The sequence below is a fragment of the Abramis brama genome (genome assembly GCF_963993115.1).
Source record: "Abramis brama genome assembly, chromosome: 11".
Taxonomy (NCBI): domain Eukaryota; kingdom Metazoa; phylum Chordata; class Actinopteri; order Cypriniformes; family Leuciscidae; genus Abramis; species Abramis brama.
In genome coordinates, this window is record NC_139973.1 from 2,185,147 (window position 1) to 2,210,247 (window position 25,101).

General features: G+C 35.6%; 1 protein-coding gene across 2 annotated transcripts; it reads left to right on the plus strand.

Moving 5' to 3' along the window:
• The first annotated feature begins 422 nt into the window (after positions 1-422).
• Positions 423-24,477, plus strand: itcha (itchy E3 ubiquitin protein ligase a). Of its 2 annotated transcripts, none has more exons than XM_084128995.1 (24): positions 423-584; positions 2,963-3,023; positions 3,189-3,330; positions 4,306-4,430; positions 5,261-5,392; positions 6,201-6,249; positions 7,008-7,180; positions 8,609-8,798; positions 9,037-9,132; positions 10,190-10,364; positions 10,486-10,555; positions 10,680-10,764; positions 12,509-12,637; positions 12,905-12,977; positions 14,630-14,701; positions 14,803-14,891; positions 14,975-15,134; positions 15,250-15,383; positions 15,599-15,739; positions 16,641-16,761; positions 17,349-17,453; positions 17,565-17,661; positions 21,902-21,974; positions 22,790-24,477. In XM_084128995.1, exons 2-24 carry the CDS (start codon positions 2,999-3,001, stop codon positions 22,887-22,889), a joined length of 2,556 nt encoding a protein of 851 aa, XP_083985121.1. In that variant the 5' UTR covers positions 423-584; positions 2,963-2,998; the 3' UTR covers positions 22,890-24,477. The 2 variants fall into 2 exon arrangements, with proteins under 2 accessions (XP_083985121.1, XP_083985122.1); XM_084128996.1 differs by having other exon boundaries at positions 10,489-10,555.
• The last annotated feature ends 624 nt before the right edge of the window (positions 24,478-25,101 follow it).

Here is a 25,101-nt window from a genome sequence, read left to right on the forward strand (position 1 = left end):
CTATGAACAATTTTCATTGTAACGAACCGTTCAAACGAACCGATTCAGAGGAAGTTCTTCGCGCTCTGTTGCTCCACCTCCTCGGATGCTGATTGGTCCAGCAGTGGACATCACTGCTTTGACTTACTTTTGACTCTAATCTATTTATATTATTTATATCTATCATATTATATTATATATATATTTTTTTAATATGAACAAAGTAATAAATAAAATGTCTTTAATGTAATCGAAACAGTATTTTAAATCACCACATATTTAAAGGGCCGCCATTCATTTGGACTTGTCCTGGCAAACAGCGCCATCTCGTGAAAGTACAGCCTTTGAATCATATTAATAAATCCATTACCTGCTCAGTGCTTCAGTCTTTATGGGTAATAGTACAGTACATTTTCCAAACGGACGCGCGCGTCGCGTCACGTGACGGGGTTGCGCAGTGACGTCAATCTGACATGGAGCCAGTGCTGGTGGCGGACGTTTGTTCAACCGGTTGAGATGGAGCAAAGTTTATTTTAACGACGGGAATATGACCTCAGATCCCGTTAAAACTGAGATCTAGAAACATTTCACGTGATCATAAGACGGTAAGATGTAAGCGACACTCACGTATAGACGATAATGTGGAAGAAAAACAGCCTTGTTTTGATAACGCGCTAGCTTGTTTGACTGGTGACTGACTGACCGTTAGACTGTGTGGCTGATGATGGTTTTGACAGCTGTTTGATTAGTGTACGTAATTAATAATGTGAAACGAATAAAAAGTGTCCATTATCGGTTTCAAAAAGATATATGCATTTAATGAACGTTTTTGTTGCTGCGACACCGTCAGTCAGAAACACCACGTGACGTCACTTCTGTAATGCGCTCGTTAGTTCTGTGACAGTATCATCATAATAACACAGTATAAAAGTACCATCTGATACCATGGTACTGGTATTTACGTACCACGATATTTGTTTGCTACACAAAGCTAAGGTTACTTCCAGGAATACAATGGAACTGTTATATAATTTATGTGGTATAACGTTATGTCAAAGTAGTAAAATATTACCATGAGATATCATCTCTGTAAGTTACCGTGGTAAAACCACAGTGCTTTTGTTAGTGTATGAAATGTATTTTTATACAAAACTGTTAAGGCAAGACACCACAGGGTATAATGGTAACGGATAGCACCATACTTCTCCAGTTAATTATTCACGGTAACTTACATTAAAACTATTGTTTTATGTTACAAGTGTTATGTTTAAATATGCATATTATACATTATCTAATTAAATGTGCACTAATGTATACATTTCCAGAGTACTGGATAAAGCCATGTTCAAAATTCGTTTCATTTTGTTGATATATTAGAGGGTTTTCTCTCTGTTTTTATCACTCAATAAAATGCAGTCAACACTAAGAAAAAAAATACATTTTCACCTTGTTCTATGAATAAAATGTCATATAAATCAGTTGAATGATACAAACGCAAATGGATAATGTGTAATAAAATAAATACTTAAAGGTGTATATTGGATGGAAGCAAAATAGCCCAAAATCTCAAAATTGACCCGTGCATGAAAAAAACATTGTAGTGTCTTACCTTAAAAGTAAAACCACAGTATGTGCTTAAAAATCTTCATAACTTTTAATGTGGCTAACTAATCTCTGACAGTGTGCAGATGTGAGCTTTTAATGCGCTTGGAGGCATTAAAGATGGTTTAGACTGAGGAATATCAAACCTGTTATAATGAGTAATAGGAATGGACGACTTTTTATGTTCTTATCGGTGTTTGACAGCCTCAGTACCCATTAACATTCACTGTATCGGAAAGAGCTGAAAGAACATTTTCCTTTTGTGTTAAATGGATTAAAGAAGGTCATACAGGTTTGGATTTGAAAACGATGTGTGGATGAGTAAATAATGACAGGCCAGTGAAAATCTAGCCTTAATCTCGGGTTTATCAGGACTTTCTCTCAGTGGAGAGACTGATTCCCTGTAGTGGAGAGACTGATTCCCTGTAGTGACTGAGAAACAGGGTCTGTCCTTGGAGTTGCATCATCTGTAATCTGCCAAGGATTACCGGAGACTTCTGGAGGCTTCGGTTGTGAGATTAGCTGTTACCGCATGGAGGTGTTGAAGACACAGCTACGACATACATCACACACCATTACTAAACGACATGCAGCACTGATCAGGGGTCAGGTGTGTCTATACTGTGCATTTAGTGACAGATCAGCCAGAAAAAAAGAAAAAAAACATTTTAGAAAGAGAGTGGGTGTTTTGTTGAGATAGTCAACATGAAAGCATATCCGGTTTCGCTTAGAAATGTGACACATTACAGAAGGAAACCGGCTTGCGAATGTTGTATTATGACCTTTTCCCACTATTTACTACCGTCTCAGTTGACATGTTTTTGTTATAACCGAATTAATTAATCGATTTACAGTCAAACCAAACATTATTCAGACACCAGATATCATTTTTGATATTTTTTTACTAGTGTGTGCAGGACACTATAGTTTATTAATGTAAGTGAGGAGAGCAAAATAAAGTAAACTGTGACATATTATACCCAAATATTCTTCATACAGCGACTACCAGTAAAATTTATTAAAAAAAAAATTTCAGACAATTTGAGCTGATCATGTTTTGCTGAAGTGTGTTTTCTTTAATTGCTAATGCTCTTTTTACACACAGACTAAACAAAATGAAGCATTGCTTGGTGATTGGTTGAGCTAAACTGGTATTATCTAATTGTGCAGTTAAATTTAACAGCTGACAGATATTCAACATAATTCATGTGTGAGACAGTCTAACAGAAGGATGGACAAAACCAGTCAAATATCAACTGAGTTTGTCATATTTTATTACCATTTTCTAAACTATAGCGAATAAACTGTGATAATGTGAGAAATCTTGAAGGTGTCTGAGTAAATGTTGGTTTGACTGTATATGCTTATTTGTTTATTTCAGATTTGAGCCGCAATAAGTGCTTTTAATGGCCGCGTCATGAAGTCTCAACTTCAGATAACAGGTGAGCTAAAGTGATAATCTCTATTTTGTAATTGCAAGACTTCATTTGGGTTGTACACATTGCAATGTAGTGCTTTCATATTGTTTTAAGATTGGATATTTGTTGTCATGTCTTCAGATGAATACTTTGAATAGATCTGTGATTACATTTGTTGTCTTTGGTTAGTTCTGTCCGCTAAGCTGCGGGACAGTAAGAAGAATTGGTTTGGGCCGAGTCCTTACGTGGAGGTGTGTGTGGACGGCCAGTCCAAGAAGACGGAGAAATGCACCAACACTCACAGTCCCAAATGGAAACAGTCTCTCACTGTGTAAGAGAGACATATGTACTAAAACGAGTGACTGTTGCGTTACAGAGCTGATCCAGAATCAGTATTTATTATTGTCATATTGTTTGGTTACACTTTACAATTCCGTTTGTTAACATTAGTTAAATACATTAGTTAACATGAACTAACAATGAAAAATAATGTTGATTTCAACATTATACAAAATATCAGTTAAAAATATAAGCTAAAGTGAACTAAGAATGAATAGTTATATTTTTTATTAACTAACATAAACAAAGAGTACTAAATACTGTAACAAATGCATTGCTCATTGTTAGTTAATATTAGTTAATGCATAAACTAACGTGAACTAATGGGACCGTGTTTTAAAGTGTTGCCTATTGTTCTGATCTCTCTCTCCAGACTAAAAGTGTATGTTGTTATTCACATAACTACATTATTAAAGTGTAATGACTATTGCAGTCAGTGTTATTCTAGTATTTTTGATATACCATTATAGTATTTATTCATAATTTTATAAGTTAATAATAAGTTTTAGTAATTTTTATATACTTTTTGTCATTTTTATTTTTTCGTGTTTTTTAACAAAATTCAATTTAGCTTTAGATTTATTAGATTGTATTTGTTTTTATTTTAGTTTGAGTAATTTTAGTACTTAAACTTTTTTTTCAGTTAGTAGCCAATAGTTTATCATCTAATATTTATATATTATTTATATCTTGACTGCTTGCTCAGTGCACTTGAGATTTTATAGATCATATAATGCATGATTTATTGATACATAAAAGTGTAGTGATTTTTTTTCTTCTTCTTTGGTATGTCTTTTATATTCTCATTATTTTATTTTAAATAAAATGCATACAAATATGGCCAGATTATTGAATGTTAGCAGTTGGATTATGGAGTATAACAGTTTTAAGTCAGCTTTATTTCAATAATTTGTAATAGATTTAGTTAACTGTAACATCACTGCTCTGTTGATCATATTCCCTGCAGGATCGTCAGCCCTTTCAGCAAGTTAATCTTCCGAGTTTGGAGTCACCAGACACTTAAAGCCGACATTTTGCTGGGCTTGGCCACTCTGGAGGTCAGCGAGACCTTAAAAGCCAACAATATGAAGAGTGAGTTTCCATGTTCTTCACTTTGTGAATCTCATTATTCAGAGTCAGGCCTGTTTAGTGTGTCTGTGTGTCTCTGTGTCTCTGTGTGTGTGTGCACTCAAGAGTTTGATAAAGAGAGAAGCAGGTGAACTAACTCATAGTATCAAACAAAGGGTTATTTCAGAGACTTTGGTCATGTGGGCGTCATGTGACCGCTCACCGCTGATGTGAATTATAGAACTGAAGATTGAGTTGAGGGTGTTGATTATCCAGGCTAACATTTTCTTTTCCTGTGACCTGAAGTGATGCTGTGTGAATCTGAAGCCAATTTACCTTTCCTGGTCATCTGTGAACATGACTTACCCGGTTTTAAGCTCTAAAAGCTTATATTTAATCTGCTTGATATTGCACTTTTGGTAAAACATGCTACCAAGCCGTAATGATGTTGGTTTATTTGATAAATCATTTCAATCAATTCATGACTCGGTCTGAACAAGTCATTTGTGAAACAAGATTATTTAAAAAAAATTCGGTTACACTTTATTTTAAGATGTCCGTGTTACAGTGTAATTATATATTTAAGTATTGAGTAATATTAAGCAACTACATGTACTTACTATAGGGTTAGGGTAGGATTAGGATTTGGTTGAGGGTGTAATTATGCATAATTGACTGTTATTACTATGGTAAGTACATTTAACATATGTAACAAGGACACTGTAAAATAAAGTGTTTAATAAGCAATGAAAAAGTCATGGTCAAAAAGTGTTGGCATCACGGTTCTGCTTTTATGGGCTGTTAATATACATTTTTCAGTTCTGTAAGCAGTGTTATGTGTGTGTCTGTCTCAGTTTGTGAGGTTGTGCAGACGTTGCAGTTGAGTTCAGACAGAGTTCGATCGGAGGTGGTCGGAGAGATCTCGGTGTGTCTGGATGGACTGCAGATGGACCCCGAGACTTTTGCTTCAGAGGAACAAAAGCACAGTGAGACTTTCTTTTTCTCTGATGTTTTTCAGCAACGGTTGAGAGATTTAGATTCGTTGTAGAGCTGCACGATTAAGCGTTAAAAGATGGCGATCTCGATTTAAACACCCACGAGACCTCATTCCTAAATGGCAACTATTCGCTTGTTTCTAATAAACCTTTGACAAAATCACACCGGAACATTCAGATCTAATAATAATAATAATTCATTACATTTATATAGCGCTTTTCTCGGCACTCAGATCTGCGTTGGTGCTGCCACTGATCCAAAGAGCAGTTTTCCATGAATAGGTACGGTTATTTCTGTGTTACAAATATTCATATTATCATCGAAGTACTGGGATAAGTTTATAGTTCGGATATAAACACTGATGTCGACGGAAGCAATCAAAATAGAATAAATCACCTTTTGAAAGTAACATGGCACTTCAAATAAGGTGGTGATAAGCGACTGTTTAAAATATATTTGTCATTTAATCAAGAGATTCGTTAAAAAAAACGCTGATTCATCCAGTAATGAAAAAGATGAAATCTTTATGAGTGAGTCATTTAATAATTTATTCAAAATGATTTTTTTAAAAATAATTCATTCAGATTAAATAAACATTTTAAGTAGACTGCAGCAATTAACATTTTGTCAGAACCTCTGACAAAAAATTACGTTATTTCGTTTAGTTGTCTGCTCAGAATCGTGGGAGAATCGTGATCTCTGTTTGAAACACACACAAAAAAGTGACTCGTGCAGCTCTAATTCTTTGCTGTTTAAAATGTAGATTTGTGTAATGTTGTTGTTTCTCTGCAATCACAGATTCGGCTGTAAATGGAGAATCCATACAGAACGGGGATGTAGCAGGGAGGTAAAATAAAGATTACTCGACTCTACTGTGCAGTTTATGAAGGAATATAACCACACTATGTGCAGAAAGAGCGTGTATCTTTCTTTGCTTTTGTTTGAATTCTTGATTAAATTAGTTCTCGAGGGAAATATCTTGATTGCTCACTCTGTGCACTTGGCATTTTATAGATCATCATAATACAGGATTTATTAATACATAACAGTAGTGTAAAATATTTTCCTTCTTTAGTTTATATACTCATTTATATAAACTCATTATTTTGGTTTAAATAATATGCATTAAAATAAAAATATTATTGAATGTTAGCGGTTGATTTGTGGAATATAAAAAATAAAATAAAAAATGTAATGTACTTTTAGCCAATTTCCTTTATATTATGAATGACACCTATTGATGTTAAACAGATATTGTATAAGTTGAAAATCACACTTTGCAATAAGGTTTCATTTGTTAACATTAGTTAACATGAACTAACAATAGCATTTATCTTAGCTAATGTTAATATCAACATTTAATAATACATTTTTAAGATCAAAAGTTGTATCTGCTAACATTAGCTAATGCACAGTGAGCTAACGTGAATATGAACATTTTATTAAGTAACATAAACAAAGGTTAATAAATGCCGTCATGGTTAGTTTGTGTTAGTTAATGCATTAATTAAAGTTAACAAATGAGACCTTATTGTAAAGTGTTATTTGCTATTTATTTTGCACTAATTGAATTTTGATCATTGTCTCTGTTTGTTGTTGGTCTAGTCGAGATTCTTCCCCATCCAGTGACATCACTGATGAAGCGCCACTGCCCAATGGTCATGCAGTGGGAAGTACTGAGTCTTCCTCTCCATCCGCAGGGGCTCTGAGACCACCGCGTCCATCTCGACCTCAGCGACCGCCTCCTGCCTCGACACACAAACACACTTCCTCCACAGGTAGAGAACCTCATCAATAGGGGTGTGACAATATAGTGTCACATGTGTGATGCTATTTTAAAGGTTCCTAATTTTGTTTTGGAGTCTCCTACAATATGTTTACATACATGCATCCAAGGTCAAAAAAACACATTCATTTTCTCATAATATACACTGCAGCATCAGCTTTTTTATCACAGTGTCTGAAACGGTTGGATAAAGGATCCAGTCTCTCTAAACCCCACCTTTCCGTGAGCGGACTCTGCTCTGATTGGTCAGATGGCCCAGTTTGTTATGATTGGTTGATTGCTTACAGCGCGGGTCAGCGTAGACATTGTTCACGGGCATTGTTCAATGAAGACCACATTTGTTTCAAACCTTACCTAAGTTTGTAACAGGAAGTGACACTGTAATTATTATCGACTCGTTTCATTCCGTTCAGAATTAAAAAAAAATGTTGGACAGTAACTCCATTTATCTGCACTTTGATCTTTAAGGGTGCTTTCACATCTGTAGTTCGGTTCATTTGGTCCGGACCAAGGGCGAAAAATGATACTTTGTAGCATTTTTCAGGCGTTTTGGTTCCTTTTCACACCACACTGATCGCTCTGGTCCGAATCAGTTTAATAAAACGAACCAAAATGCAGTCACGTGATAACATCCACATCACTCGTTGGCCAGATGTGTCTTGAACGCATTTCCATAACTGCACTTCGATTGGTCAGAATTAACGTGCGGGAAAATTCCAACAGAACTCCCGGAAGTAAACAAAGAGGTGGAAAATCCGGCAGACAACACGCCGCTGTTTACTATGGAGAGACGACTGCTTGGGCTGATTGTATCCCTGGTCATATTTATTATATAGTTTGTCTACACCACTTTAGACAAACAATAATATTTGAGAATGAAGCGAGGATGCGGCTCGAAAATAACGTTAATAATTTCTATCAGGCTCCGCACCTCCTCACAACTCCAAGTTTGTCCGCGAGCTGCCATGCCTAAAGTGCAAACTGTCAACAAACATTTCTCCTCATCCCATAATGCACAGCGCAGCTGACTACGGCAACTGGTTTAGTCCAAAAATGCGCAGTTGGTTCTGTTCGAGGTCGGATCACGTTCTCACCACAAACGAACCGCTCCAGAGTTCGTTTGAAAGCGTACCGAGACCTCCTCATGCTTGTTTGGTCCGCTTTTGGTGCGCACCCGAGTGCGATTGCCGCATTCACACCTGCCCAAACGAACCGCACCAATGGGGAAAACAAACTCTAGTACGATTCAACTGAACTAAATGAGGCAGGTGTGAAAGCACCCTAAAACTTTGCAGACCTGTTACATTCACAAACAACTGTATTACACACTACATGAAAAGTCCTATCTGAAAAAACATACCTATTAGTTTTTTTACCTACCTATAATTTTTTTTTTTTATACCTATTGTTTTTTTTTTAGCATCCTCTGCTGGCTCTACTCCCACACACGGCAGCAGAGCTCCCAGCCCGGAGGCGTCTCCCCGAGTGTGTGTGAATGGAGAAACGGAGAGTCAGGGGTCAAGCTCAGGTTCAGGGTCAAATCAGGCCCCCAGTGCCAGTCCAACACCACCCGTAGCTTCGCTAATCAATAGCACCCCTCTTCCTCCTGGGTGTGTGATATCAAAAACCTTTCTACTTTTTTAGTTTACATTTTCTAATTGACTTACTATGTTAAGCTCACAGTGACAGAAAATGTTCTCATATGATGCCACTAATAAGAGCTTATGCTCCTGTTGCATGTCAGAATGAATAAATTAATGTAAATAAAGACACTTTATAATAATAATAATAAGCCTGTTCTTTATTTAGTCTGATATGTTTAATGGAATTTCTTTTTGTATGGTGTAGCTGGGAGCAGAGAATCGATCAGAACGGCCGCGTTTACTATGTGGATCATATTGAGAAAAGAACCACATGGGAAAGACCAGAACCGCTACCACCGGGGTAACCATTGATGCAGAGATGCTTTTATGTAAAGCAGAAAATGTCAGGAAAAGCTCACTGATTTTAGTCATTATGCTAAAATTTCAAGAGCATCTGAAAACGACATTTAAGCTGGTTTTCTATTCATATATATTTTTTTGGTAACACTTTACAATAAGGTTCATTAGTTAACATTAGTTAATGTATTAACTAACATGAGCTAACAATGAGCAATACATTTGTTACTACAGGTGAAACTCGAAAAATTAGAATATCGTGCAAAAGTTCATTTATTTCAGTAATTCAACTTAAAAGGTGAAACTAATATATTATATAGACTCATTACATGCAAAGTGAGATATTTCAAGCCTTTATTTGTTATAATTTTGATGATTATGGCTTATAGCTTATGAAAACCCCAAATTCAAAATTTCAGAATTTTTTTAAATATTCATAATCTGTAAGCCATAATCATCAAAATTATAACAAATAAAGGCTTGAAATATCTCACTTTGCATGTAATTTTCTATATAATATATTAGTTTCACCTTTTAAGTTGAATTACTCAAATAAATGAACTTTTGCACTATATTCAAATTTTTCGAGTTTCACCTGTATATTAGTTAATCTTTGTTAATGTTAGTTAATAAAAATACAGCTGTTCATTGTTTGTTCATGCTAGTTCACAGTGCATTAACTAATGGTAACAAACACAACCTTTGATTTTAATAATGTATTAGTTAATATTAATTTCAACATTTACTTAGATTACTATTACTATTCTTAGTTCATGTTAACTAAGGTTTATTGTATTGACTTTATTGTAAAGTGTTACTGACTTTTTTTAATAAAATGCCATTTTTTTAATGCTTTTTTATTTTCTGACCTGTGAAACCCTTTTAGCTGCATTTTATGTATGAAAGATTAATTCTACTACCACTACTTCTAGTACTACTACTAATAATAATAATACTTATTATTTGTTTGTTGTTGTTGGTATCAGAAATCATCCAAGGTCAAATGTGTAAATGTCCTTAATGAGCAGTTGTTTAGAGAATTGTGTGTGTTTGTGTGGTAGTTGGGAGCGTCGCTTGGACCCGATGGGCCGTGTGTACTATGTGGATCATATAATCAGAACCACTACATGGCAAAGACCCACACTAGAGTCGGTCCGAAACTACGAGGAGTGGCAGAACCAGCGCAGTCAGCTGCAGGGAGCCATGCACCGCTTCAACCAGAGATTCATCTATGGGGTGAGTAAACATGTCAAAGATAATGTACTTCAACTTTTTTCAAGCAATTTTTAATGAAAAAAAGATGCCAGGATTTCCTCTTTCATCTGTCCTTATTCCTCCTGTGTGCTTATCTCTTCAGCAGCAGGAACAGCTTGTGCCTGCAGCTAATAAAGAGTTTGACCCTCTGGGTCCTCTGCCGGCGGGATGGGGTGAGTCATTTTTATACTGCAGAAAGAAGAAATCACATTTTCCTCTCATAATAGAGTGGCTCACACTGTCTTTTCTTGAGCACATCATCCTTGACTTTCTGCTTGTGTGTTGTTTGGCTCACAGAGAAACGGACAGACAGTAATAGGAGGATGTATTTTGTTCATCATCCTACAAGATCCACACAATGGGAGGATCCTCGCACACAAGGGTGGGACAAAATCACAATCACAGCCACTGTTATTTTAGTATTTTTTTATTAGAGCCGCACGATTAGTCGTTAAAAGAATGACAGTGATTCGCCTGTCTATTAAAGGTGCAATGTGTAATATTTCTGAGGATCTATTGACAGAAATGCAATATAAGATCCATAACTATGTTTTCAGTGGTGTATAAAGACTTACTTAATGAACCGTTATGTTTTTATTACCTTAGAATGAGTCATTTATATCTACATAACCACAGGCACCTCCTTCTATGGCGGTCGACATATTGTGATGTCATGTTTCTACCGTAGCCGACAGCGAACAAACAGCGCTACAGAGCGCGTTTCGTCACTAACTTGAATGAGAAGCAGCAGAAAAAGACGCAGCAGAATACTCAGGTTGTCCCTGACTCTGCAAACGTGGAGAAAAACATGCTGTCTGAACGACGCCTCGGACATCGTAACGTTAGCTATTTCCCCTTACCTAGCTGCTTTGATGCTCTTATCCATAGCTCTTATCTTATACTAACTAGCATGGAAACAAGCTATGGTAAAGTCAGTGAATAAAAGACTAACACAATGATGAACAAGTAAAAATAACAATCGCAATAACGTGGTTTTACTGAATAATAAGTAAATATAATTTAATATAAAATATAAAGAAACCTCATTGCTTGACTTGCTACTCTCTGCTGACTCAGACTCAGACGATGACATCTTCCGATCCTATGTCGGCCACCGTAGCTTCTCCTTCGAGTTTGCAATTTGAGGCATAGGCCGTGAGTGACTGACTGTTTGCAATTCGCAACCCTCACCACTAGATGCCGCTAAAAATTACACACTGCACCTTTAAACCTTTGACAAAATCATACCGGAGCATGTTTAGGTATGAAACAGCTTAACAAACTGTCTTTCCAATCACACAGTATAATTATTTTTGTCTTACAATTATTTTAATTATCACAGAAGTACTGGGATAAAAGTTTATATTTCATATATAAATAGAACAGATAAACATATATAAATAGAGCAAATCGCCTTTTGAAAGTAACATGACGCTTCAAAAAATTACGCCAGTAGGTGGCGGCAAGTGACTGTAAAAAATGTATTTGTCATTGAATCATTCACTCAAACATATTTAAAAAATGTAATTTAATTACATTAAATAGACTGCAGCAATTCATATTTTGTAAGAACCTCTAGTAATTTACATGTTATTTTATTTAGTTGTCTGTTCAGAATCGTGGGAGAATCAAGATCTCTATTTGAAACAAAAAAATTGTGATTCTCAATTCATCCACAATCGTGAAGCTCTATTTTTTATTCATATTTCGGTTTAGCTGTTATTTTTATGTTTTCCGTTTTTAATTTTAGTATTTTTGTTTTTGATATTTTTTATATCACTATTTTCTGTTTTAATTAATTTTTATTTCAGTTTTATTTAGTTTAGTTATTTTATTTAGTTTTTATCAGTTGGTAATTTTAGTTCCTCATCTTAAAACTATTTCAGTTAGTTGCCAAGGCAACATTTCTAATTTTCATTCAGTTTAAGTTTTTCATCTAATATTTATATTTAATTTTTTATTTCAGCTTTTTTTTTTATTAACAAAAATGTTTTTAATAGTTTTGGTTAACGACAATAACCCTGAACACAGCTAAATTGCCTCCCTTCTATAAGATTTTATTATTTGATGTAAAACAGATTAAGCAAGCAGCATTATTGCTTGAATGAAATGTTTTTGTTTGTCAGGTTGTTGAATGAGAAGCCTTTGCCGGAGGGTTGGGAGATGAGGTTTACGGTGGACGGGATTCCCTATTTTGTCGATCACAACAGGAAAACGACGACATATATCGACCCTCGTACAGGAAAATCCTCCCTGTAAGCCCTTTTAAAAGCTTAATATATGAAGAGAAGGTCTTCTTGACCTCCTCTGTCCCTGTGTTTGCAGATGTTCATAATGAAAGCATAGACAGTGTTGTTCCTGTCTTAGGATACAAATATGTTCACTTTGAAATTGAAATGTTACATAAGTCAAATGCGGTTTAATGCAATTAAAAGTTAAATGATGTTTCATGTTGTTTTTAAACGATATCGTCTGGTTTTGGTGTAGTTTTACAGTCTGTTTCTGTCTTTGTGAACCTGCAGTGAGAACGGCCCTCAGATCACATACGTACGAGACTTTAAAGCCAAAGTGCACTATTTCCGCTTCTGGTGTCAGGTAAGACTGAGTGACTTCAGTGACAAACTCTATTTTTTAGTCGCTTTGACACTAAATCTTCAGAAAATGATCTGGATTTTGTTAAAAACCTGCTACTGTTTCATTAGGGTTATAAATGTTTCATTCATTTTCTGTATTACTTCGGTTTAATCAGCAAAACACACCATAATGATCGAACACAACAGAATAAAAGTTGTCATTTTAATTATTGGTAATTCAGTAGCAGACAATGCAAGAAACTTGTTGCAGTAATGTCAGTGAAGATTGTTTAAAAATGTGATTTGTTTTTAAATAATGTAATATATATACAATTAATTTTCATGTACAGTACAGGTCAAAAGTTTGGAAACATTACGATTTTTTAATATTTTTGAAAGAAGTCTCTAATGCTTATCAAGGCTGCGTTTATTTGATCAAAAATACAGAAAAAAAACAGTAATATTGTGAAATAATATTACAACTTAAAATAATAGTTTTCTATTTGAATATACTTTAAAAAAAAATTTATTCCTGTGATGCAAAGCTGAATTTTCAGCATCATTACTCCAGTCTTCAGTGTCACATGTGACATCCAGTCTATCACATGATCCTTTAGAAATCATTCTAATATTCTGATTTATTATGAGTGTTGGAAACATTTCTGCTGCCTAATATATTTGAGGAATAAAAGGTTAAAAAGAACTGCATTTATTCAAAATAAAAAAAAATATTTTCTAATAATATAAATCTTCTTTACTATCACTTTTTATCAATTTAACACATCCTTGCTGAATAAAAGTATTGATTTATTTCAAAAAAAGAAAGAAAAAAATTACTGACCCCAAATTACTGACCCGTAGTGTATATTGTTGTTACAAAAGATTTCTATTTTTAAAAAATTTGCTTTTTTTTTTTTTTATTATTCTTTTTTTTTTTTTTTTTTATTCATCAAAGTATCCTAAAAAAGTATCACAGGTTATGAATAAAGATTAAGCAGCAGAACTGGTTCCTACTTTGATAATGAAACATCATATTAGAATAATTTCTAAAGGATCATGTGATGGACTGGAGTAATGATCCTGAAAATTCAGCTTTGCATCACAGAAATAAATGATAATTTAAAGTATAATAAATTGAAAACCAATTATTTTAAATTGTAATAATATATCACAATATTACTTTTGATCAAATAAATGCAGGCTTGATGAGCAGAAAAAACTTCTTTCAAAAACATTAAAAATAGTAATGTTTCCAAACTTTTGACCTGTACTGTGTATATATATATATATTGGTAACACTTTACAATAAGGTTCCTTTATTAAACATTAGTAAATGTATTAACTAACATGAACTAACAATGAGCAATACATTTACTACTGTTTTTGTTAATCTTTGTTAATGTTAGTTAATGAAAATAAAGCTGTTAATTGTTTGTTCATGTTAGTTCACAGTGCATTACCTAATGTTAACAAGATTTTAATAAAGTATTAGTAAATGTTGAAATTAACATTAACAAAGATGAACAAATGCTGTATAAGTGCAGTTCATTATTAGTTAATGTTAACTAATGTAGTTAACTAATGAACCTTATTGTAAAGTGTTACCTATATATTTTGTACAGGGCAATATTTGCACATGTGATTGATTGATTTAAATGATCCTTTTATCCATAGCAACTAGCAATGCCTCAGCACATTAAGATCCACGTCAGTCGCAAAACACTGTTCGAGGACTCATTTCAACAGGTGAATTACATTTTTTATATTTGACAAGTCAATTCTGGTTTACGTGTGTCATCATGTGGCATGTAGAAGGAAGTTAAATATTTGTAATTTTATCTGTTTAGATTATGAGTTGCCATCCGCAAGATCTGAGACGGAGATTGTGGATTATTTTCCCAGGGGAGGAAGGTCTTGATTATGGAGGCGTGGCGAGGTATATTACATAAATTACAGGAAGTGATGACTTGAGTTGATATATGCGCACACGCACAGTAATGTTGTGTGTTTCTGTCATAGGGAATGGTTCTTCCTGCTCTCCCACGAGGTCTTGAACCCCATGTACTGTCTGTTCGAATATGCCGGCAAAGACAACTACTGCCTGCAGATTAACCCCGCGTCCTCCATCAACCCCGACCACCTCAAGTACTTCAAGTTCATTGGCCGGTTCATTGCAATGGTATGACGCTTGGGTCATGTTGATGACCAAATATCTAATGCCTGTACTGGACAGACTGACGGATTAATTAAAATTTCTGAATATTATTTGTGCGTTCTGTCTCTCTCTCTCATAGGCTCTCTTTCATGGAAAGTTCATAGACACAGGCTTCTCTTTGCCCTTTTATAAGCGCATCCTGAATAAACCTCTGGCTCTGAAAGACCTGGAGTCCATCGACCCGGAGTTTTACAACTCGCTCATCTGGATCAAGTGAGTGAGGATGAGTTGAATGAGTTACAGAGATGATGAGAAACATGAGTAAGGGCTTGGGGGTTAAAACTGTGAAAATAAGGGATAGGAGTGATAAGAAAATTAACAATCCCAGTGACTGCTCTTAATTACGAAACAAAAACAGTGCTATTTGTGATGATGTGTTTTTGTATGTAATTTGACAATGGTTGGAGATAATGATGTTTTTTCTATAGGGATAATAATATAGAGGAATGTTGCTTGGAGATGTTTTTCTCGGTGGATAAGGAGATTCTGGGAGAGGTCACCACTCATGAACTCAAACCTGATGGAGGAAACATTCAGGTGACCGAGGAAAATAAAGAGGAGTATATCAGGTAGGAAATATCATTCATAGTGCACAGATGAATTATATATATATATATATATATATATATATATACACTATATATTCGATTATGTAAATATATAAATCATAATTTAATATATATCATACCTCGAATCTCCAAAAACTTTTCAGAAAATGGAAAAAAATATATCTTTTTTTAAATAATTAAACTGCATTGTCAAAGTTGATATTGTGGCTTTATATATGGTCAGACATTTGCATGAGTCCTTATATTATTAACATTTTACCAGCGAATTTCTGAGAATTTTAGGACGTGTTTCGTCAATCATTAGAACAGCCGCATCTGAGTTAGTAAGTGCATTGTGTTACGTTTTCATCTGTAATTTGTCCAAAATCTCATGTTATTAAAGATGAAGTGCTACACACAGGCTATTTAAGGCAGTATTGGAAATGACTCAACGACAGTCTTCTCCGCTCCTCAAATACATAAAACATTAGGCTTTATATATGTATATTAGTGTTTCTTGAGTAAAAAAATGCTGTACTTGTTCAAAGTACCAGTTCTTTATTCACCCCTTGCACTGCAAACAAACTCCAAACTGCGTGCATAGTAATGATTTTGGAGATACGACCCAACAGTGACTATATATATAAAAATATTGTTAGCCACTAGGACTGTAAAAATATCTAATGAAAATTCAAAGTATTGATGTGGTATTGATTAATTTTCTCTCTTCAGCATATTTTGAAAATTATTTTCAAATAAGTAACTATTTTGCACCAAAGTAATCAAAATAATTCCAAATTTCAGATTGCATTGCATCATTTTGTAAAGAATCTTTTCGCAGAGCAAATAGTTACACCCATATTAGCGCTAATATCAGTGACTTCAATATTAATTAATAATGATGAAATCAATCGTGTGGCAGGTTGGTTGCTGAGTGGAGGTTGTCCAGAGGGGTTGAGGAACAAACTCAGGCGTTCCTCGAGGGCTTTAATGAGGTCTTGCCACAGCAGTACCTGCAATACTTTGATGCCAAGGAACTGGAGGTACAAACTACAACTCATAATGTTCAATGGCTTTTTTTGTGAATCATAGATAGTCGATATGCACATTTAATCATTTAGCAGACGCTTTTATCCAAAGCGATTTCCAAATGATGAGAGCAATAGAAGCAATTAAACTAACAATAGGACAACAATATGCTGCTGTGACCCTTCCCAGTTTAGTCTAACGCAGTATATGTAATTTAAAATACATAGAAAGAAAAGAGAGTGTTTGTATTAATGGATCAAGTCTTGCCAAAAAAAGATGCGTCTTCAGCCATTTCTTGAAAATGGCACAGGATGATAGATCAGGAATTTGTTACTTTTTTTTAACTGGAAGTTAAAACTTTGAAACAACGTTTAAAACCCTTGACTACACGTTGGGTGAGCTTTTGTTTGGGACGTCATGGTGCATTATAGTTTACACTACAGATGTGATTTGACCATATGCATCTCTGACCTCCAAATGGCACAAGAAAGATGCATTCGACTGTTTTTAGCGCTGAGACTCGTGTTATTATCAGGTCTAAATAAGGCCACAGTTTCTCTACATGTCTTCTGTATATTCTGATCCTGCAATTGTGGTGTAGGTGATGCTGTGTGGGATGCAGGAGATTGATCTGGGTGACTGGCAGAGGAACACCATCTACAGACACTACGCTCGCAGCAGCAAACAGATCGTCTGGTTCTGGCAGGTTAGATCTCACACTATAACACAAATCAAATCAAACCCACATGATCATAAATGTGGAGATGCTGCCATATTGGTGTCGGTGTTCCATCGCATGTTGTCTGTCTGTGTTTAGTTTGTGAAGGAGATCGACAATGAGAAGCGTATGCGACTCCTGCAGTTTGTAACCGGCACATGCCGACTACCTGTCGGAGGATTCGCTGATCTAATGGGTAAGGGTCAAAGTTTGACAGTGCCATGCCAAACTATAGATGATATGTGACCCTGGATCACAAAACCAGTCACGAGTCACACGGGTATATTTGTAGCAATAGCCAACAATACACATTGTATGGGTCCAAATTATAGATTTTTCTTTTATGCCAAAAATCATTAGGATATTGAGTAAAGATCATGTTCCGTGAAGATATTTAGTAAATTTCCTACCGTAAATATATAAAACATTTATTTTTGTGAGTGAATGCAGCACAATCACAAACATGAATGGAAAACTTTAAAGGAGATTTTCTCAATGTTTCTAATTTTTTGCACCCTCAGATTCCAGATTTTCATTAGTTGTATATCGGCCACATATTGTCCTATCATAACAAACCATAAATCAATGGAAAGCTTATTTATTCAGCTTTCATGTGATGTATAAATCTCAATTTCAAAAATTGACCCATGTGACTGGTTTCGTGGTCCAGGATCACATATATTAAAATATTAATAGTTTAATATTAATTAAATTTATTTTAGTTTTTATTATATACTAATTAGTAAAGTACTAAATTATAGTACTAAATCTAAAAACATAAAAATACATGTTCATTACAAACATTATAGACACATACCATGGTTTTAATTTGTGTACAATTTTCTGAAAACTCAGATCATGTTTAATTAATAAAAAATGAGAATGAGGGTGAGTAAATGATGATGAAATGTTTTTTTTAATTTTTTTATCTTTTGTATAATCTGAATTTGAATACATAGTGTAATATATGAAGATTTCAGATGCAAACACCATGTCCGTCTGACATTTTTTCTTTAATAAATAATACATTTTCTTTAATTTTTATCTTTTTTTTATTTTATGTTTAGGTTCAGTAATTTTAATTTAATGGCAATTGAAAGGTTATTAGGCAGTTATTGAAACGCCTTGTTTTCAAAAATGTCACTGGTCAATTCATTGGTATTTAACAAAATTGATTGTCCATGTGAAAACCTCAGAGTCCGTCTGGTTTCGCTTGTCGTGGGTGGAATAGAGCTGTTCTTTCTGTCAGGGTTACAGCAGCACACAAAACACTGTTGTGTTCACATGCTACTTGCGAAATCCTGTCATTGCCACTGCAACTATAGGGGCTTTCGACACCGGGTAGTTCTAGGAACTCAGTTCTGGGATCTAGCCACCAGGGTGTTTCCCCGAGAACTAATGGTTCCCTCAGGAACATTTTCCTGGTTGCATTCGCACCGCCAATAGGAACTGTGAAGTGACGTAAGCCGTGCTTGTTGTTGTGACTTTCATTTCTCCGTGTTCATTATTTTACAATCCGTCTTATACGTTATTAGATAGAACTGTTATACATAGAAAGTAGACAGTATATGAGTAGATGTGGCTTTCCTGTAGCTCAAACAGTGGATTGTTGGTGCTTGCAACGCCAAGGTCATGGGTACGATTCCCAGGGAGAGCAAGAACTGACAAGAATGCAAATGTGTACCTTGAAATGCAATGTAAGTCGCTTTGGATAAAAGCGTCTGCCAAATGCATAAATGTAAATATAAACGTAAATATGAAAAAGTATTAGTGTTCGCTGTATTGTTGATGTCCAGTGTTGCTGAGCACAAATATATAATCATGTTTCTCTTGGTCCCCTCAAAGTGCCGTTGGATTTTCTCCTTAGCGTAAAGGTTGAGAGGTCCATCTATCACTGTTTTCCATGTTCATAGAGTTAGTTTGTGGAGTAAAAATATGATTTAAAAAAAAAAAATTTAAATGGCGGGTGCTGGTGTTTCGAGTACGTTTCGAGGCAATCAGCGTTCACTAACGTCACTGGTAGTTCCTATAGTGCTGGTTTAGACCCGACTCTAAAGTAGGAGCTAAATTAGTTCCTCTAAAAGGAGTTCCTAGAACTAAAATCATTCCTAGTTCCTGTGGTGCAAACACACCAAAATCCAGGAACTTCCACCAATAGTTCTAGGAACTATGAAAAGGTTCAAGGTCTTAGAATGGTCTTACACCGTGTCCTAACCAGACGTGATGCGATAAGATTCCAGCGACAAATAATTTGTCTGTCCACACTAGACGCGACTGCGAGATGCGTCAAAATCAATCAAAACCCACAGCCAATCAGAACAGCGTGTGGGCGGAGTCAGCCAATCAGAACAGCGTGTGGGCGGAGTCTCGTGGCACCAGAGAGTAATCTTGGCGGCACTCGCAAGAAAATGGATAAGCAGCTACATTCACAAATATTACACCATTTAAACATTATTCAAACACATAAGCTACTGAGTTACTAAAACAATCTTTCTCAAAGAATACACACGTTTCCATTTGTTTAATTTCAAGATCTGAGGTGAATTATCCATTGTTGCTTTTACAGCTACAAAGCTGGAGCACTAAATGATATTCAAAGTCACATTACACGCTTTTAACATTAAATAAAGCACCTGAGATTATCATCGCCACACTTTGTGTTTGTTGTTCCAGCGCAACGTCGCAGAAAAATAGAAACCTTTTATCGCACGTCACGTGTAGTTAGGACACGGTGTTAGAAAGGTTGACTACGTTTCCTTTTGCCACTGAAACTACTACAGATTCATCCATTTCATTATAATCCTCCATCTTGTTTAAAAATCTCTTTAAACAGGATAAAAAACTTGCAACTCGACAACTGAAAGCCGGATCATACGCACTGTGTCATTCATCTTGAGATCATGTGATTTGATTCGTGTCTTCTGATTGGTTCTGTGAATTTAGAGGCTTTTGGTGGCAAAGGGAAGTGGCATTTAGAGGTTTCTGCCAACAAACCTGTTTTTCTGAATGGGCCGAGGCTGGGATTTAGCAAGTTTAAAGCGAAAGTATTTGATGAGTGAATACTATGTGCGGAAAGCATTCGCTCAATATCATCTCATTTTTGACGGAGGTGGTGTTTAGTGGCTTTTGCATTTGAAGTCTTCATATACAGTCATTTGAAAAACATCAGTCAGTTAACAGACCTGTGTGAAGTTGGCAAAACAGTCTTAATCGTTTGTGCTGGTTTGTACAATTTTTTGCTTGTGCTGCTTCAGTTTTTTAGATATTAAAGGAACACGCCGACTTTTTGGGACTTTAGCTTGTTCACTGTATCCCCCAGAGTTAGATAAGTCCATACATACCCTTCTCATCTCCGTGTGTGCTGTAACTCTGCCTGACCGCTAGCCTAGCTTAGCACAAAGACTGGAGGTAAATGGCTCCAGCTAGCATACTGCTCCCAATAAGTGACAAAATAACGCCAACATTTTCCTATTTACATGTTGTGATTTGTATAGTCACAGCGTGTACAAATAACAAGGTCACATGAGACACAGTCATCTTCTAACCGTCTACATACTGGGAACTATATTCTCAGAAGGCGAAGCACTGCTACTTCTGCGGAGTGATTTACTCCAACGGGGCTCACCACGGGGCTTCTCAGGTGCTGCGAGCAAATCACTCCACCCAAGTAGCAGTGCTTCACCTTCTGAGAAGGCGATAAACAGTTAATATTCTCTACTGCATGCTTATGCTTCTCTGTAATGGACAGTCTGTATTATTATTTGTGGGCATAATTGTCGGTGGTGGTAGTTATGTTTGAGGCCTATAATAAAATTCTACCTAGCAGAGACAGCGTCTAGCAGAGACAGCGCACATCAGAGAGAGCTTAAAGTGATATTGATGTTGGTCTCAGGTCGGGTTCGGGCTGAAAAATTGCAGACGTTTTCGGGCTGGGGCCGGATTAGGGCTTGAACACCACGGGCCAGGTCTCGGTTAGGGCTGGATGTTTTGCCCAGTGCAGGGCTCTAAGCAGTATGCAAGCTGGAGCCGTTTACCTCCAGTCTTTGTGCTAAGCTAGGCTAGCGGTGGGTGCGTCAGACAGAGTTACGGCACGCACGGAGATGAGAAGGGTGTGTATGGACTTATCTAACTCTGGGGGATACAGTGAATAAGCTAAAGTCCCAAAAAGTCGGCGTGTTCCTTTAAGAGAATATGTATAGTTCATTCTTAGGTCACTCAGCTTCTCATATGCTCCAAATTCACCCAAAATAGGCTCAATCTTTCGTGCCTTTATTTGTGATTGTTTAGACCAGGGTTTCCCAAATTGGGTTTTTGAGGAAACTGCAGAGGGTTTGTGATTGAAATGCCTTAACATCTTGGTTTAAATGCAATTCCAGTCCTTTCTATTGCACTTTAAAGAATGATTATTGATCATAATGAATGTTTGATTCCTGTAGGGAGCAATGGGCCGCAGAAGTTCTGTATTGAGAAAGTGGGAAAAGAAAACTGGCTGCCGAGGAGCCACACATGGTAAGATCAGAAATCAAATTTCATATATCAAAACTGTTCTCACTAATTGGTTTTGTGCAATAAAGCAGCAGATGCACATACATGATCAGTGTGCAGTTCATTCACTTCACAATCACGATCAAATCATTTACTATCTTCAAGCTAAAAATATAGCATTCTTATAGTTAATAATATAGTCAAACCAAACTTTATTCAGACACCTTCAACATTTCTCACATTATCACAGTTTATTCGCTATAGTTTAGAAAATGGTAATAAAATATGAGCAGAACTCAGTTGATATTTGACTGGTTTTGTCCGTCCTTCTGTTAGACTGTCTCACACATGAATTATGTTGAATATCTGTCAGCTGTTAAATTTAACTACACAATTACATAATACCAGTTTAGCTCAACCAATCACCAAGCAATGCTTCATTTTGTTCAGTCTGTGTGTAAAAAGAGCATTAGCAATGAAAGAAAAAACACTTCAGCAAAACATGATCAGCTCAAAGTGTCTGAGTAATATTTGGTCCCAAATGTGTATAAATTTTATTGGTAGTCACTGTATGAAGACTTTTTGAGTATAATATGTCACAGTTTACTTTATTTTGCTCTCCTCACTTACATTAATGAACTATAGTGTCCTGCACACACTAGTAAAAACATATCAAAAATGATATTTCAATTTTGAATAATTTTTGGTCCGACTGTAAATGACCAGTGTGCAATTCATTCACTTCACGATCAAGATTAAATCTTCAAGCTAAAAATAGCGTTCTTATAACATATAAAACACAAGTTTGACAGTGTTTGTTTTATTGCTCCCCCCCCCAGCTTCAACCGTCTGGATCTGCCGCCCTATAAGAGCTACGAGCAGTTGAAGGAGAAGCTGCTGTTCGCCATCGAGGAAACTGAAGGCTTCGGCCAAGAGTGATGCATGCGCACGACATCGCCTTCACGACACCTGACCATGACGACACACATCAGCTTTCTCCATCATATCAAGAGCTGCCGCCGCTGCTGCTACTTTAAAACCAGGAATGAGTGATAAACAGTGTTTGGTTGAAAGGAAATCTGCTTCCATTTCCCGTTTTCTGATTTATGCTGCCTTACTCAATGATCATTGGCCAGACATCGGCTCACTCTATGCACACTGTGATCCTCCACCGAATAACGACCGCCGCGCGTCTCGACTCTAGCAATGCACATGCAACAGACTCTGATGTTTATCTTTTCCTCTGCGACTTGAAGTGTGAGTTTGCATGGTGTGTGTCTGAGTGAGTCTCTTCTGTTGTGTGTGCATGCGAGGAGGAGTTTGTGGAGTTGCACTTTCATTACTTTTTTATTGCCAGTGCACAGTTGCACCTGAATCCTTTTTTAGACATGGTAAACACCAGTTAAAAAGAAAGGTTTGCACTTTATTAGTGGAAAAAATTAGTTATATTTCATCTCAGAATCAAAAGAAATTAGAAATATTGCATGAAGAAAAAGTAAAGCGTGCAATTTTTTTAGTTTTTACACCTCAAAGTTGACTTGTAATGCAGGAAAATCTCATTCTTATTGCTGTAACACTTGCTGTAAAGGATAGGCTTCATGTTTTTTTTATGCAAAATATAATTTTGAAGTGAGCTGTGACCTGGAAATGCCTACATTGAGAGTATGTATATGCATGTGTGGTTGGGTTCACATACAGCAATAGTCCCATATAATTTCATCTTCATACGCCACTATTAAATATTCACTTTCCTACCAATCATGAGTTCACAATCCACACGACTAATGTCATATAATGTTAGCTGATTTTAGTGAGGTCAAATTCACAGCCAGAAGTCTTTTATATCTTAAAAAAAAAATAATGACGTTGTTCACCAAAATCACTAATTTCGTGCAAAAATGTGCTTTATTTTGGAAAAGAATAAAGTGTGTTTGTGTCGTAGAGACGTTATGCTGAAGATTTAGTCCCTGACCTCATGGATATTCTGTGTGTTTCAAAGACTTTTCTTCTTATTCATATGCAAAACACAAAACCAGGACTGTAAATACTAATGTACAAAGAATAACTTAGGATCATAACAGATTTAGAGGGAGGATTTGAACAAAGCAAAGCAGTTTTTTTTGTGTTCACTTCAGCACAGATTCATCTTTTCTTTTCCAGAACATGATTTTGATTTATTTACACAGTCGTTCTCCTCAGTAAATCATCAGAAACACACTCTTCTATACAGGGCACTTTATACCACATCGTTTGGGTTACAATTAACTGACAAATAAAGGTCAAGGTTCATGTTTCATGTCTTAAAGCATTTTGTAGCTCTGAATATGTAAAGGCTGACCTCTTTATTTTCTTAACACTGTACATCATGTATTGATTAGCCTGCTATCTATAACACATTAACATTGAGTCAAGCTGTGTTTAATGATTTGGATTATATTTATTTTTCTTAAGTGAATGTGTACAGTTGAATGATTAATATAAAGATACCAATTTATTCTCAGCTGAAGAAATAAAAAATTAAAAAAGGCATTGCTTCTTTTCTTCTTATTTAATCTATACGTTTAACAGTTTGCTAAAGTACATTTCTAAATAAAAAAACGAGACATGCTTTTGAACATTTCTCAGTTTGTTCTGTGTGGCATTTCTGCATTTCATTATTGTATTATAAATACGACAAAAATATAACATAATTGATTTTTTTATTAAATTGTTTCATTGGTTTTAGTTCTACAAAATGTAGAGTTAAAACACAGTTCACACAAACACAGTTTAAAAGATTAAAAGGCTATAAAATAATAATAATAAAAAAGACCTAAAAGATAAATACTTCAGATCTTGAGCTACAAATAATAACTTGTGACATCCAATGACATGTGATTCATCTAAATTCATTTTTTAATGAGTCCACACACACACACACACCACATATATTATGATCAAAATTGTTTTCTCGACACCTGCTTTGGTCCCAATATCCTTATCCTTGATATTTAGATTTTTTTTTCTTTTTCTTTTACAAAGTATTACTGCTGGAAATGTATAACTATTCCAAAAAGTAATGTCTGGACCTCAGATGGAAATGAAATATGGAGGCTGGACTTTAATTGAATACTCCTCCTGATATACAGTGAAACACTGTGAACGGTTTATG

Bases quoted from the DNA above. Each gene is read 5' to 3' on its own strand.
- itcha (XM_084128995.1), top strand. From the start codon at position 2,999: ATGAAGTCTCAACTTCAGATAACAG. The intron at 9,133-10,189 runs GTAACCATTGAT...TTTGTGTGGTAG, and splicing joins CCAGAACCGCTACCACCGGG to TTGGGAGCGTCGCTTGGACC. The intron at 15,135-15,249 runs GTATGACGCTTG...TCTCTCTCATAG, and splicing joins TTGGCCGGTTCATTGCAATG to GCTCTCTTTCATGGAAAGTT.